Genomic DNA, 12,716 nt, shown 5'->3' with positions numbered 1-12,716 from the left:
TTCTATACACCAGCAGGCGGAGATGTAATGTCCACCACAGGGACTACAGTTAATAACACTGTATTATATATTTCAAAGTTGCTAAGAGAGCAGATCTTAAGTTTTCATCTCAAGAAAAAATTTATAACCATATGTGGTGATAGCTGTTAACTAGACCTTTTGTGGTAGTCATTTCACAATCCAAAGAAATAACACATCGCTAGGTTGCACATCTGAGATGTAATGTTATCTGTCAATTATATTTCAGTTGGAGAAAAAAAAAGCGAAAGAAAATAAATACAGCCTGCCCTCTGTATCAGTAGGTTCTGCATCTGTGGACTCAACCAACAGCAGATTGAAAATATTCAAAAACCAAAATTTCCACAAAGCTCCAAAAAGCGAAACTTGCATTTTCTGTGTGCCAGCAGCTACTTACATAGCCTTTACATTGTGTTAGGTATTATAAGTGCTCTAGAGATGATTTAAAGTATACTGGAGGGGGGGGGGGGGGAAATGGGACTTTCCCAGCAGTCCAGTGGTTAACACTCTGCGCTTCCACCGCAGGGGGCACGGGTTCAATCTCTGGTCTAGTAACTAAGATCCCACATGTCGCAAGGCGTGGCCAAAAAAAATAAAGTATACGGGAGGATGTGCGCAGGTCATATTCAAATACTGCACCATTTTATATATGGGACTGGAGCATCCTTGGATTTTGGTATCTGTGGGAGGTCCTGGAACTGATCCGAGGGACCACTATACACCAGGAAGGCAAGGAAGGGAGAAGAGGGAGGAGAGTTCACATCACCAGACACAGGAAATGCTCTGTAAGGCCCTGATCCCCAGACACACACCCACGGTGTAGGTGCTGAGGGTGGGACGTACTGACAGCAGGGGAGGAGAGGCACAGAAGTCCCCCGGGAGTGGCCCCCAAGTGTCCTCCACGGCACCATCTCTGGGGCACGTGGCCCCCTTCCCAGGTGGATTTGATGAACCAAAGTGAGGAGAAGTAGAAGACAGATTCCTGGAAACTTCCAGGGCTTCCCTTGACCACACTGCGACCATGTCACGGCACCTCTGTGCTACTAAGGAGAGAACAGGTATGACTGTTCTCATGGAGGTGACTGAAGGGGAGAACATGACTCCTTGGGAAACGATGTCAGAGCTTTTGAAGGCAGCCGGACACATCAGGGCCTGGGGCTGAAAGGCCTGGAGTCTAGCAGGTGTGTCAAACAGGTGAGAAATCTAAAATGTGAAGACACTTACAATCTCATCTTACTTTGCTCTGGGAAAGATGGTGGTAAAGTGATACGAGACAGTAATTTCCACGTTCTGTGGGAGTTAACTCCTCTTTGTTGCCTTAACAGATACTCGGCCTCTGTGCGCTGCAGATTCTTAGGCTGCACTAAATGAGGAGGGAAAATCTATCCTAAAAACCTCAGCAGAACGTCGTGACATGATAGCCACTGACCAAGAGTGAGGAAGCTCGTGGTTCAGCAGCGGGCAGACCCTGCTACGCTTTCCGTGGTCATCAATACACATGTGCAAAAACCTTTAGTAACAGTTTCCCTCTGTGTGCCCACCACTTTGTGTTACTCAGCAGTGCTTAATTTCCTACGAACCATAAAGAGATAGTCCAGATTTGAAACCAGGATGCCCTAAAAGTCCATTTTCCCTGGATATCTGACCAGGGTTTCCTCTGACCTTTGGTTTCCTTTGTGAATTGCTTCCCTTATCTCATCCACTCTGAAACAGTCACCACATGCTCACGTAGCAGCCCCTGACCACCCACCTCTTCCTGCCCCAGTGAAAGCTAAACTTGTAGAGGAGAACCGGCCATAGAGCATTCGGGTCTGTGTGCTTCCCATCGGGAAACAGCATCTTTAGTAGTAGCGTCCCAGCCTTCTCTGGCCACCAGCCAGTGTTGGGGAGAGCAGGACTGTTGGAGCAACAGCGGCCAGGGGGGCAGGGGGCTCTGGCCCTCCCGGCAGAGGGTCACTTACCTTCACATTGGGAGTGTAGAGATTCCTGAGGGAGGCCAGGGCGGCAGACAGCCCCTCGGTGCTGTACCCAATCCACAGGGCTTGCAGATGGCTTGAAGAGATTCCAGTCTTCTTACTGAGGCCCTGGAAGCAACAGCGACAAATCAGCTTCAAGGTCTCCTTTCCCACCTGCAGTGTGGGTCTGAAAGCGGGTGTGCCCGGGAGGGCGCAGGTCCCTGCTGAACGCGGGGCAAAAGCTGTGCACACAGAAAAGGCCTGAACCTGTGAGCCTTCCCGCCCTAAAGCCAAGGGTTGAGGAACTAGCCTACATCAACTGTACGCCTGGGGAAAGGGCGGGGGCAGATGAGGAGAAAGTTTCTCTTTACAGAGGTTCTCCAATCAATTAAAGGAAGAATAAATGTTAGAATATCACCATCTGGAACCCCTAATGAAGGAAGAGACCACTCGTGGCCAATGGCATCACACCAAGCACACATGCATCCTGACACTAGAAACCTTATACAGACTTATGGAGCATTTTAACTCTAACAGGCAGACCTCGAAGATACTGTGGGTCTGGTTCCAGACCACAGCAATAAACCGAGTCCTGCAATTTCTTTGGTTTCCTGGTGCACATGCAAGTTACGTTTACACTATACTGTAGTCTATTCAGTGTGCAATAGCATTGTCCAAAACAATGTGCATACCTTAATTTAAAAATACTTTATTGCTAAAAAACGCTAACCATCATCTGAGACTTCGGTAAGTCATCGTAGTAACATCAAAGATCACTGATCACACATCACCACCACAAGTGATAATGAAAAAGTTTGAAATATTGCAAGAATTTCCAAAATGTGACACAGAGACATGAAGGAAGCAAATGCTGTTGGAAAAATGGTCCCGAAAGTCTAGCTCAACGCAGGGTTGCCACAGACCTTCAATTTGTAAAAAAAGAAAAAAAAAATTTTGCAAAGCACAATAAAGCAAAGTGCAATAAAACAAGGTTTCCCTGTATAAAGTAATTGTGACACCCGGTGGGGCAGAGGGGGTGGGGATCAAACCTGAACCTGATTAAGCTGCTCGATATAAATACCAAATGATCAAAAAATCCAGAGGAAAGAGGAACACGTTAATGTAGGCCACAAGAAATAAGGACACAATCAGAAAATCCAGGTGGTATGCAACTACACAGGTCACGAAATCTGGTTCAACAACTAAATAACAAGGAAACAAAGGGAATGAATGAAGTGGAAGCTTTAAGTGAAAAGAAAAGATTTAGAGAGGGAAAAAGTAAAATGTAATCATAGCGGTAGATACACACTTGAGCGAGAACAATTACTTTTAGGGAGGAGGCTGTGCTGGGAGTGAGGCTCATGGAGGGCTACTCCCTGCAGTGGTGTGGGTCTCACCTTGAAAATGTGTGCCTTCAGGATGTGATGGCCGAGCTCCATGGTCTGCTGGCGGTTCAGCTTGCCCTCCTGTCTCGAGAACATGAATGCCAGGAGAGCATGCCCGTTCCTAGGACGAGAAACACACAGGTTGGTAACCAAAGACCCGAGTCCATCTCTCTGCAGGCCCTCGGGGCGAACATCGCCCCTCGACCCCTGAACTGTTCTCCTGGTGCTTCAGTATCACCAAACGAAACGGGTGGAAAGCTGCTTCTTCACAGAAGATGGTCAATGCTGTTTATTCCTCGAGTCATTTTAAGGGCTTTCTCAGGCTTCCTCTATCTCTGTGGAGTGACTCAGAGAGAAGCCTCTGGACAGGGCAGGTCTTTGAAGATGGAACCACCTGCCCCCTATTCATCCTCCATCACTCTCTCATCAGTCTATTTGTTGACTTAGGTCTATCACAAAAACGTAAACTCCACGTGACTAAGGGTCTTGTCTAAGTCACAGCTATAGCCACAAAACCTAGCAAATGCCCAAGACTCAGTAAGAACGCAAATACGCATTTCTTGGATGGATGGACGGACGGACGGATGAAGGACAGATGAGCAAGTGGACAAATGGAGCAGAACCGTCACTGGACCTGACGCTCAGGCCTCCCCTCAGTACAATCACCACTGGGGACAGACCTGGGCCAAAGGACAAGGCCTTACAATGGAAGGGAAAGAAAAACCAGGCCATGTACAGCAACAGCTCACGATCAGAAACACCTAGAATTCTAGGCTTGAATGGAACACAGATCCTTCCTTGTAGGGGTAAAAAAGCTAAGCTGTATGAGTAGGTTTGCTGCGTCTGGGCACAGGGTAGACACTCAACTGACACCACCAATTAATCCCCCAACTAACCCTCTCATGAAGGAGCCATCCCACCCATTTTCCCCCTCTACATCTGTAGGACTCCATTCTGTCTCCTGTGGACTCCATGCCTTTGTCTGAGCCAATCTGTTTGGAAAAGATGCTAAGGGCTGCTTATTCCAAGGTCACAGCAGTGACCTCTGTGCAGGGTGAATTATTTTCATTTCTATTAACCTGACAAACTTTGAAGTGCTGTTTTGCTGAGAAAAAGCAGCTAGTTGTGGAGGAAAAGATAAACTGTGAAAAAGAAAAGCATTCTTCTAAATGTGTTTTCTAGTAGTCGCTGATCTAGAGGATTAAAAGCATTCATCATTTAAATCATATTTATCTATCCAGATGCTTGCCTGTTTCTCATATCACGTATAAATCATGTTACAGACGAGGAAATCAGGGCCGGTGGAAACCACGAGATTGCTTTTTATCCTGCAGGGGAAGGCATGACATTTAAGACCACACTGCCACTGAGTGTCCTGCCTCGCGTCCTGTCAGGGTCTAGAGCACATACCCTGTGCTCCCTCACACACACTACCTCCCAGACCTCGGGCTTCGGTTTCCCCTCTCAGATGAGAGCCTCCCTTGCTCCCGTGGAAAACACTCTCTGCCACCTCCCAGCGCTCCATGCCCTACCTGGTCCCTATCCATGCGCTAGTCCCACATCACTCTAGTCAGGGCCACTCTCCCACCCACGGGCTCAGCTATCCTCAGTCTCCCAGTCTGCCGGCTCTGTGGCCATGCCATCTGCGTCCAACACAAGGACATGCCAAGTACTGTGGCTGGCTGGCCCTTGCGGGTGACGATCACGCAGCCCTCAGTGGCTGGGCCAAAGGTGTCCAGTGCTCTGAGCTAAGCACGTGGCTTCCCACCTCCCCGAGGAGACAATTCACCATGCAGTCACTGGGCACCTGCACTCCTCTACATCCCATCTACCTTGACGTCCTTCCTTCCTGGCCCTGGGATCATGTGCCCCCTTCTAAGTCTACCTGCACTTACGAGTCTGTTCATTTTCTGAAGCTTATACGTATCAAGTTTTTACTACGTGCCAGATGCAGAAAGTTAACTAAATTATTTCATTAACTTGCTCGACCCTGTGAATCACTGTGTCTTACGATCCCCAATTTGTTTGCATGGGGAAACAGAGGCCTGGACAGGTAAATGATGTGCCCACGATCAAACAGGTGGTAACGACTGTGCAGAATTTGACCACAGTCTATGCAACGTGAGTGCCTTCTATGCTCTTCATCAGCGTAACCCGATTTCTCATTCTTTCATTTGTGCGTTAACATCCCCCTATAACCAGCATCATGGCTTAATGATGGGGATTCCACGGGGAACAACGCGAGGTCCTTGCCCTGAGGAGGTCTCAGCAACTGGACTGGAGACACGTAAACAAGACAAAATCCAGCTGGAACGGCACTGTGAACGGACTCAACGGGAGCACAGAGGAGGCTAGCTGACCCCGTTCCCTTGTGTTTCCAATTGCTCCCTCTTCACTGATTGTGTTTCCCCATGCTGTCTCAATGATGCTTCCAACAACGTCCCAATCCCCTGCATTGTTAAAAACATAAACTAATACCCTTCCCCACCCTCAAACTACCCGAAACCCTTCCACTTCCCATGCCAGGACGTTGGCTCTCTCCTCTTTCACGCCTCACAACCCAATGGAAGGAATCTCCTAAGGATCTAGGACCCTCCTCCCACAATGAAAAGCCAATGGCTTCCCCTTCATCCTCACCTTCCTTCACTTCTTGGCAGCATATACTCCCCTCACCTCCTTCCGTGCACTCCTTCTCCTTGTCCCAGAAGTCCAGAGCTCCCTTTCCTCTCACTGCACTTCCTCACTACATCCCACCATTGCCTCTCCATCAATGATGCCAGATCTTCAATGCCAACCTCTCCTCCAACTGTTTAGACCCCACCTGCCTCAGAACCTCACCACCAACCCCATAAACTCAAACTGCTAAAATCCAAAGCCGCCCATGCCTTTCTTACCCACTCTAAGAGCAACGCCATTCCTAGTTTCTGAAGCTTAACGCCTCAGTGTGACCTACATACGGCACCTCCTTCTGCTCGACTATGCCCACGGGCCAAGCCAGGCCTGTCTATCTCATGTCAGCAAGGCTGGCCTCCACCTCACTATCCTCCTAGAAAATGAGCTGATTTGACTAAACGTGTTACAGCACACATTTCACCTAGTTATTACGGTCTGGCCAAATAACCTGGAACTTACAGTTTATAGCCCCAAAGCAAGTTCAAAGGACAATAAACTCTTAGCCCAGTACTGCCTAAGAAAACACCTTATCCACAACATGAAAAGAGCTGCTAGACCTAGTGTGTCAATGTTAAGTCAACAGTCATGGAAGGAAGGGAGTGTGCGGCCCACAAGTGCATATTCATTTCATCTCTGGCCCCAGCATCTGACGCAAGGTCCAGTCCAGCCCAAAGCAGACGGTTTAGCAGCTTGTCAGACCTCTTACACGAGGCTGAGAGCAATTCTGACTCACAGAGGGCAGAAGCCATTCAAGACAGAAATGATGGACTTCCCTGGTGACACAGTGGTTAAGAATCCACCTGCCAATGCAGGGAACGTAGGTTCGAGCCCTGGTCTGGGAAGATCCCACACGCCGTGGAGCAACTAAGTCCGTGCGCCACAACTACTGAGCCTGAGCTCTAGAGCCTGCAAGCCACAACTACTGAGCCCACGTGCCACAACTACTGAAGCCCACGCACCTAGAGCCCGTGCTCCCCAACAAGAGAAGCCGCCGCAATGAGAAGCCCACACACGGCAACGAAGAGTAGCCCACGCTCAGCAATGAAGACCCAACGCAGCCAAAAAAAAAAAAAAAAAAAGACAGCAATGATGTCGGCCAAGGCCAGGGCCAGGGAGAGGTGGTGGACATGAACACACCCTTACTGAGAGTGTTCGCACCTTGAAGCACCCAGTCCTTCACCCTGACTGGCACCATATGCCACAGGGCAGGCAGGCTTCCCACCCGTCTCCTCCCCTGGGCGGTGAGGAGACCTGCATCCTGGCCCAGACCTGCTACAAAGCCTCAGTGGAACCTCTGACTCCCCGGATGCAGGTGCCCCATCGCCATCTTGTAAGTGGGGCATCTGAGCTCTGAACCTGAATCCTCCCGACCCCAAATCCCAGTCTGTTACATAGTGCAGAACACTAATGCAAAACGAGGAGGCCAGACGTGATGGCTGTGCTGCCCTCTGGGCCCACAGACACATCAGATCTCTGGGACAAGATGCCACAAGCTCAGGGGTGGTGGGGAGTGGCAGCGCCGAGGATGCGAGACAGTCCACAGACCCTCTGGTGAAGAAACTGAGCCGTGAACAGGCTCGAAGGAAGCCGGCTGTTCCCTGCAGCTAATGCCACACTCTCCCACGGGTCACCCACGTGCAAGGGGGCAGGGATCTAGAAGAGAATCACCAGAGAGATATGGCCCGGGCACTGCCGAGCTTCTCTTTCGTCCAGATGTACTGAGGAGTCCTAAAATTCCAGCAATTAAAGGAAGGAAGCTTCTGTTGTAGCAGCAGAATTTTCCATCACCCTTCCTGAATTATTCATGCTGTACTGTCTTTCTGTTCAAGAGCACAACTAGTGTTTGGAATCCCTTCCCCAGTCACACATCAGACTCCCTGCACAGAGCTGCCCATCGTACCTGGGTTCACACAGGAAGGCCGTGTTTTCACCATCTGCTCTCCACACGAGCCACTCCCTGAAGGACGGGTGGCAGAACATGCGGGTTTTGTCTCGCCTCTTAATGAGGAAGCAGGAGAGGGCATCCATCCTCTGCTGAAAGTCCTCCCAGCCCTGCTCCCCTTGGATGTGGCCGGCGTTAATCGCCTGGAAGATCTGCTCGTCTGTCATGGGGTGGAGGGACGCGAGGGCCACGTTTAAAATGGGCAGCGCTCTCTCAAAGGCGGACTGGGTCATGAACTTCATGTTGCACTGCAGCAGGTAGAGCTCAGACAGCGACACGGGCACCACCTTGTAGCTGGCGCTCTTGATGACCAGGTGTCCCCGCTGGAAGAGGTCCAAGGTGAGTTTGAGGTACAGGTAGGAGCCGAGGCTCCGCAGCACCAGGTGGCTGCTCACTTTCCCGATGAGGGCGGCGTCGGCCTTGCCGTTCAGAGAGATGTTGCTGAGGATGTCCTGGCTGCTGTGGACCCTGTGCTGGACGTAGGCGTGCAGGTCGCTGTGGATGTCCTTGTTGTCTGGGAAGTCATCTAAGGACAGCTTGACGAATGGCAGCTTGCTGACGATTTCCTGCAAAAGAATGAGACGCCCAGCGCCACTCCACAGAGCTTTCTTTTTCACGTCAGCTGCATTTCAAACCAGATCCACTGGTTTCCTTTCAAGGAGGATTTTCACGGATTACAGGGACTCATTGTTTTGTATTAAAACATGTAATAGGATAAACTGAAGATAAAAGGCTTATGTGAAAGAAATTCCTGATGCGAGATCAAATCAGAAAAGGCTTTCCTGAGGTCCTCATCCGAGGGCGCAGAGCCAAGAGAGATGGAAGAGCCTCAAGCAGATGGCGGCGGCCTGGCTGCACCAGCAAAGGGGCAGTGAGACCCCCAGGTGACTTGATACCCGTAATCTTTACACTGTGCAACTGCTTATAATAACAAGGACAGACACAAACCAACGCCGTACGTCTAAGACCGTGGCCAGACGAGAGGCATCCTTCACTGTGCATTAGATACTGGGGCTGCATAACCCAACTGGGACATCTGAAACTGCCCCCAGGCTGGGCTCCAGTGACAGCCTGCCGTAACCAAGCTGCTGGACATTCGTAGAGCCCACTGTCATTTTGGTTTTTGTAGTTGCTGTTTTTTGGTAAACTTAAATTGAAGTGCGATACACAGAGGTGCACAAATCCTAACTGCACAGCGTCAGTCACTTCCACAAAGTCAAATATACCTGTGGGACCAGCAGGTAGACAAAGAACATTGCCAGCTCCCAGAAGCCCCGTGTCCCTTTGCCATCCCACAGATAAGCATTGTCCTGACACCTAACAGCAGAGATGAGGTTTTTTTTTTTTAAATCCCTCTATCATTTGTGAAGTAGCTAAGTACATGTCCTCATTGAATGTGACAGTCGTAGGAGACAGGCTGAGGACAATTACCGCACCCCCCCCCCATTTTACACAGATGCTAACGGAGCCTCTGAAAACTTACACAGCTCGCATGTAAAACACAGGACTCCTGCTTCTGTGCTGCTGACTGCCAGATTCTGCTCGCTGTGTGAAAAATGACTGAAAAGTGTATGGATCAAACGTCCATAAAAACAAACACCAAGTTCGAATGAGGTCTAATTCTACTTTTAAGGAGGAAAGAAAGAACCTAAATGCTATTTTAAGATAAATATCATCCTAAAAGGGAAAAGATCAGAATCTAATGTCTCGTGTCTTTACTAAAAATGGATAGGAGGGAAGGAGTCAATGGCTGTTAAGATACAATTTTAGGGTTTAAATGAGGGGACAGATGAGGAAGAGAATTTAAAAAAAAAAAAACACTCTTCATCTCGCTGCAAGCGTTACCTCATGTCTAAGTTTTATGAAAAACTAGGCTTTTATTCAGAATAGGCCTTAAAAATCTTTCTCCTTCATCCCTCCCTTTTCCCTTCATTAAAACAAACAAACAAACAAAAAAACCAAAAAACAAAAAAAACAAAGTCCCACTACAAACCCATACAAATAACTACAAGCAGGAATAACTTTAAAATCTGGTAGACCTGTTAGCCAGGCGCCTCAAAGAGCCCCCCCAAACTGAGTTATGGTGAACCAGGGCGAGACACTTCTATTTTAGAAGCACAAGTACAGCTTGATGATAATAAGAAACTCACTTGACATCCTGATAAATGTGCCTTGGGGGTAAAAAGGTCAGAGTTTTCCTGTTTAGAGCTCTGTGCACTAATATGTCAAAGCTCTAATACAGTTTTCAATTCAGCAGCTAAATGGTTGACAACAGTTGAAGCTGTTAGCATTCATCTAAAATCGTAATTGTAATAACTGTAACATTGGGGTTTGGGGTCTTGGAAAGACATGTGAGAACTCTCTTTTACCTGAAAATTCGCTCTTACAGTCACAATCAACTTCAACCACGCAGGGAATTTAGAAATAATCTTGGTAATAAATGAAGACAGTGTATCTCCGTAATCAGGTTTATGAAACTCAGCTTCGTTTAAACCATCTATCAAAATAATGTATTCTTCTGCAGGAATTTTCTGCTCTAAAGGAGAAAATAATTTTTTTTAATTAGGAAATTATACATTTCTATAAGATAGCACCCCCCCAGTGTATTTTAATGCACAATTTAAAGTGTAAGGAAAACTAAAAATGTTTACATAGGGCAGAAGACATGGTTTTCACAGAAGCATGCTTTCTATTAAATTTGTAATGAAAACCAGAGCGCAGAGCCTAAAGAAAACCAATTCTCACCAAACAGTTTTCAGAAACGTACTGTATTACACACATCAGCAGAATCTCACCCCTGTGTATGATACACTTAGCTCTTCAAAAACTCCTGTCACTGGGGAGAGCTACAGCAAAGATAACCAACACGGACCGAGATGAAACCTACCAAAGACTCTAGGTTTCCCCACCCCGCAACCCCGCCTAGAGCTCCCTGGATGGATTCTGGCGAGGAAATCTGACCCTCAAAGGGCAAAGCATCCCGTCCGAGGCACACAGCCAATGGAGGCGAGAACTCTGCTGCAGAGACTCCTCCAAGCCCGAATCTAGTTTTCTATTCATTAGTGCCAACTTTCTGCCCAGGGATGAGGTGCAATGACGACATATCTGTTTCAATTCCCTCTCTCTGGCACCATCTGGCAGAAGTGCTACGTAGGCAGGTAAACTAGCTCAAAAGGTGAAGAGCAGAAGGGGGGAGGGAAGATGGAAAGTCAAAGGGCCATAATATCACTAACGCCCCTACTGTGGAGAAGATTCAAGGGCAAAAAAAACAAACGGACACTTCTAGAAACAGCTTCAGGTTCAACTGAGCAGAGGCCCCTGGAAAAACATGCCGGCAAGTTCCCCAGACAATCAACTTACACCCCTGCGCCTTAGGAGTGCAAAATATGCAGGCAGCAGTTCCTAGACAGCAAGTCATCTAAGGAACCTATGGTTACAAATTAGCTACTTTGGAAATGTTCAACCGCGGAGTGAATTCTCACTAGAGATATAAAATTGAAAACAAGGCCATCTGGAGTGGAGCCAGGAGGAGCCCTGGGGAGACGGTTCTGAGGAAGGGGAGGAGAGATGTACTCACATCCTCCCTGGGCCCACTGCACTCGTACCCCAGAGTCAAGCGGACCCCCACCCCGCTTCTGAGGACTGTCCTGGGGAGAGGGAGGACACGGGTGGCTGCTGGGAGGTACCGTGTCTCAGGCTTGCGAGTGGCTCCAGCACACCCCTCTTGAACGCGGCCACTGGGTCCTGCACACAGGACCTGAGGCTCAGCACGCTCTGGAGCTGGGGCTCCCTTATCAGCAGGTCTCGGTAGGCGGCCAGCTGATGGGACCGGCAGAGCAGAGCGGCGATGCTGTGCACGAACTCGGGCACCAGGCACGTGTAGGTGTTGTCGGCCTGGCAGTAGTGGTAGGCCACGACCTGCAGAAGAAGCAGAGTGGTCAGCATCGCCTCGTCCTCTTCACACGGCACCCTGCGGGCTCTCCATCAGGGATGCCATTTTCCCGTTCTCTGAGGTAACAAGAAACGTTGCTTCTATTCCCCAAGACTGAGTCATTATTTAGCTTAATTGATCCAGTTATCCCTTTACTTTGGGAGGAATTCTGAAGTTTGGCAAATTTCAGGCCGACTTTTACTTGCAGCCACAAGTCCGTCTTGACCGGCACTAAGATCAGCACAAGTTACTCTGTACTGAATATAAACTCACAAAAGTCATTCACAAAACTTAAAGCCCACCCTGGCTTGAAACAATTCCAAGCAACCCCGACGTTCTCGACATCCACAAGTACCATATTCACTACATTTCTGTTTTCAAAAACAGCAGCATCTCCTTGGGGAACTCATGTGCGGCCCCCAAAAAGCAGATAAAATTGGTGGCAATGAAAGCCAGGCTCTCAAGTCACAGCTGCTTCCTCTCCCTGGCAGGAGGGCCGCCGCCAGCGACACCATGGAGAACTTCAACAGCAACACTGTCTGAAGGATCAACGTCAGACACTACCAAATTCCTGCCTATCTTGTGAAGGGACAAATAGGAGGAGGGAGGGCCCTGCCCAAGCACCGAGAGCATCCTTTTTGTTGCGACGGATTTGAAGTGGCAACAGGCTACTCATGAGAGAGACCCCCAGGGAAGTACCAAACGCGGCACTGTCTTGAGAGGAGAGGCACACTGCCGATCAATGGAGAATCTGAGACTGTCCCAAACGAGGATGAATGGAGGCATATACGTACAAGGTAAGGGGAGTGAAA

General features: G+C 48.8%; 1 protein-coding gene across 5 annotated transcripts in view; it reads right to left on the bottom strand.

Annotated features, from left to right (window-relative positions):
- TANC1 (tetratricopeptide repeat, ankyrin repeat and coiled-coil containing 1) overlaps positions 1-12,716 on the bottom strand; it is a 230,501-nt gene that overhangs the window by 42,462 nt on the left and 175,323 nt on the right. For all 5 annotated transcript variants that reach the window (XR_013828769.1, XM_079924582.1, XM_079924583.1 and 2 more), the window contains 5 exons: positions 11,660-11,891; positions 10,343-10,509; positions 7,932-8,539; positions 3,371-3,479; positions 1,980-2,102 (listed from right to left, as the gene is read on the bottom strand). Coding sequence is in view for 4 of the 5 variants with exons in the window: in XM_079924582.1 (XP_079780708.1) it covers positions 1,980-2,102; positions 3,371-3,479; positions 7,932-8,539; positions 10,343-10,509; positions 11,660-11,891 (1,239 nt within the window). In the remaining variant the exon portion in view is untranslated. The remainder of the gene's footprint in view (positions 1-1,979; positions 2,103-3,370; positions 3,480-7,931; positions 8,540-10,342; positions 10,510-11,659; positions 11,892-12,716) is intronic.

This window comes from Stenella coeruleoalba (assembly GCF_951394435.1).
Source record: "Stenella coeruleoalba genome assembly, chromosome: 6".
NCBI classification, from domain to species: Eukaryota; Metazoa; Chordata; class Mammalia; order Artiodactyla; family Delphinidae; genus Stenella; species Stenella coeruleoalba.
Note: the sequence above shows the minus strand (reverse complement) of the source record. Positions and strands in the feature narration are given on the sequence as shown.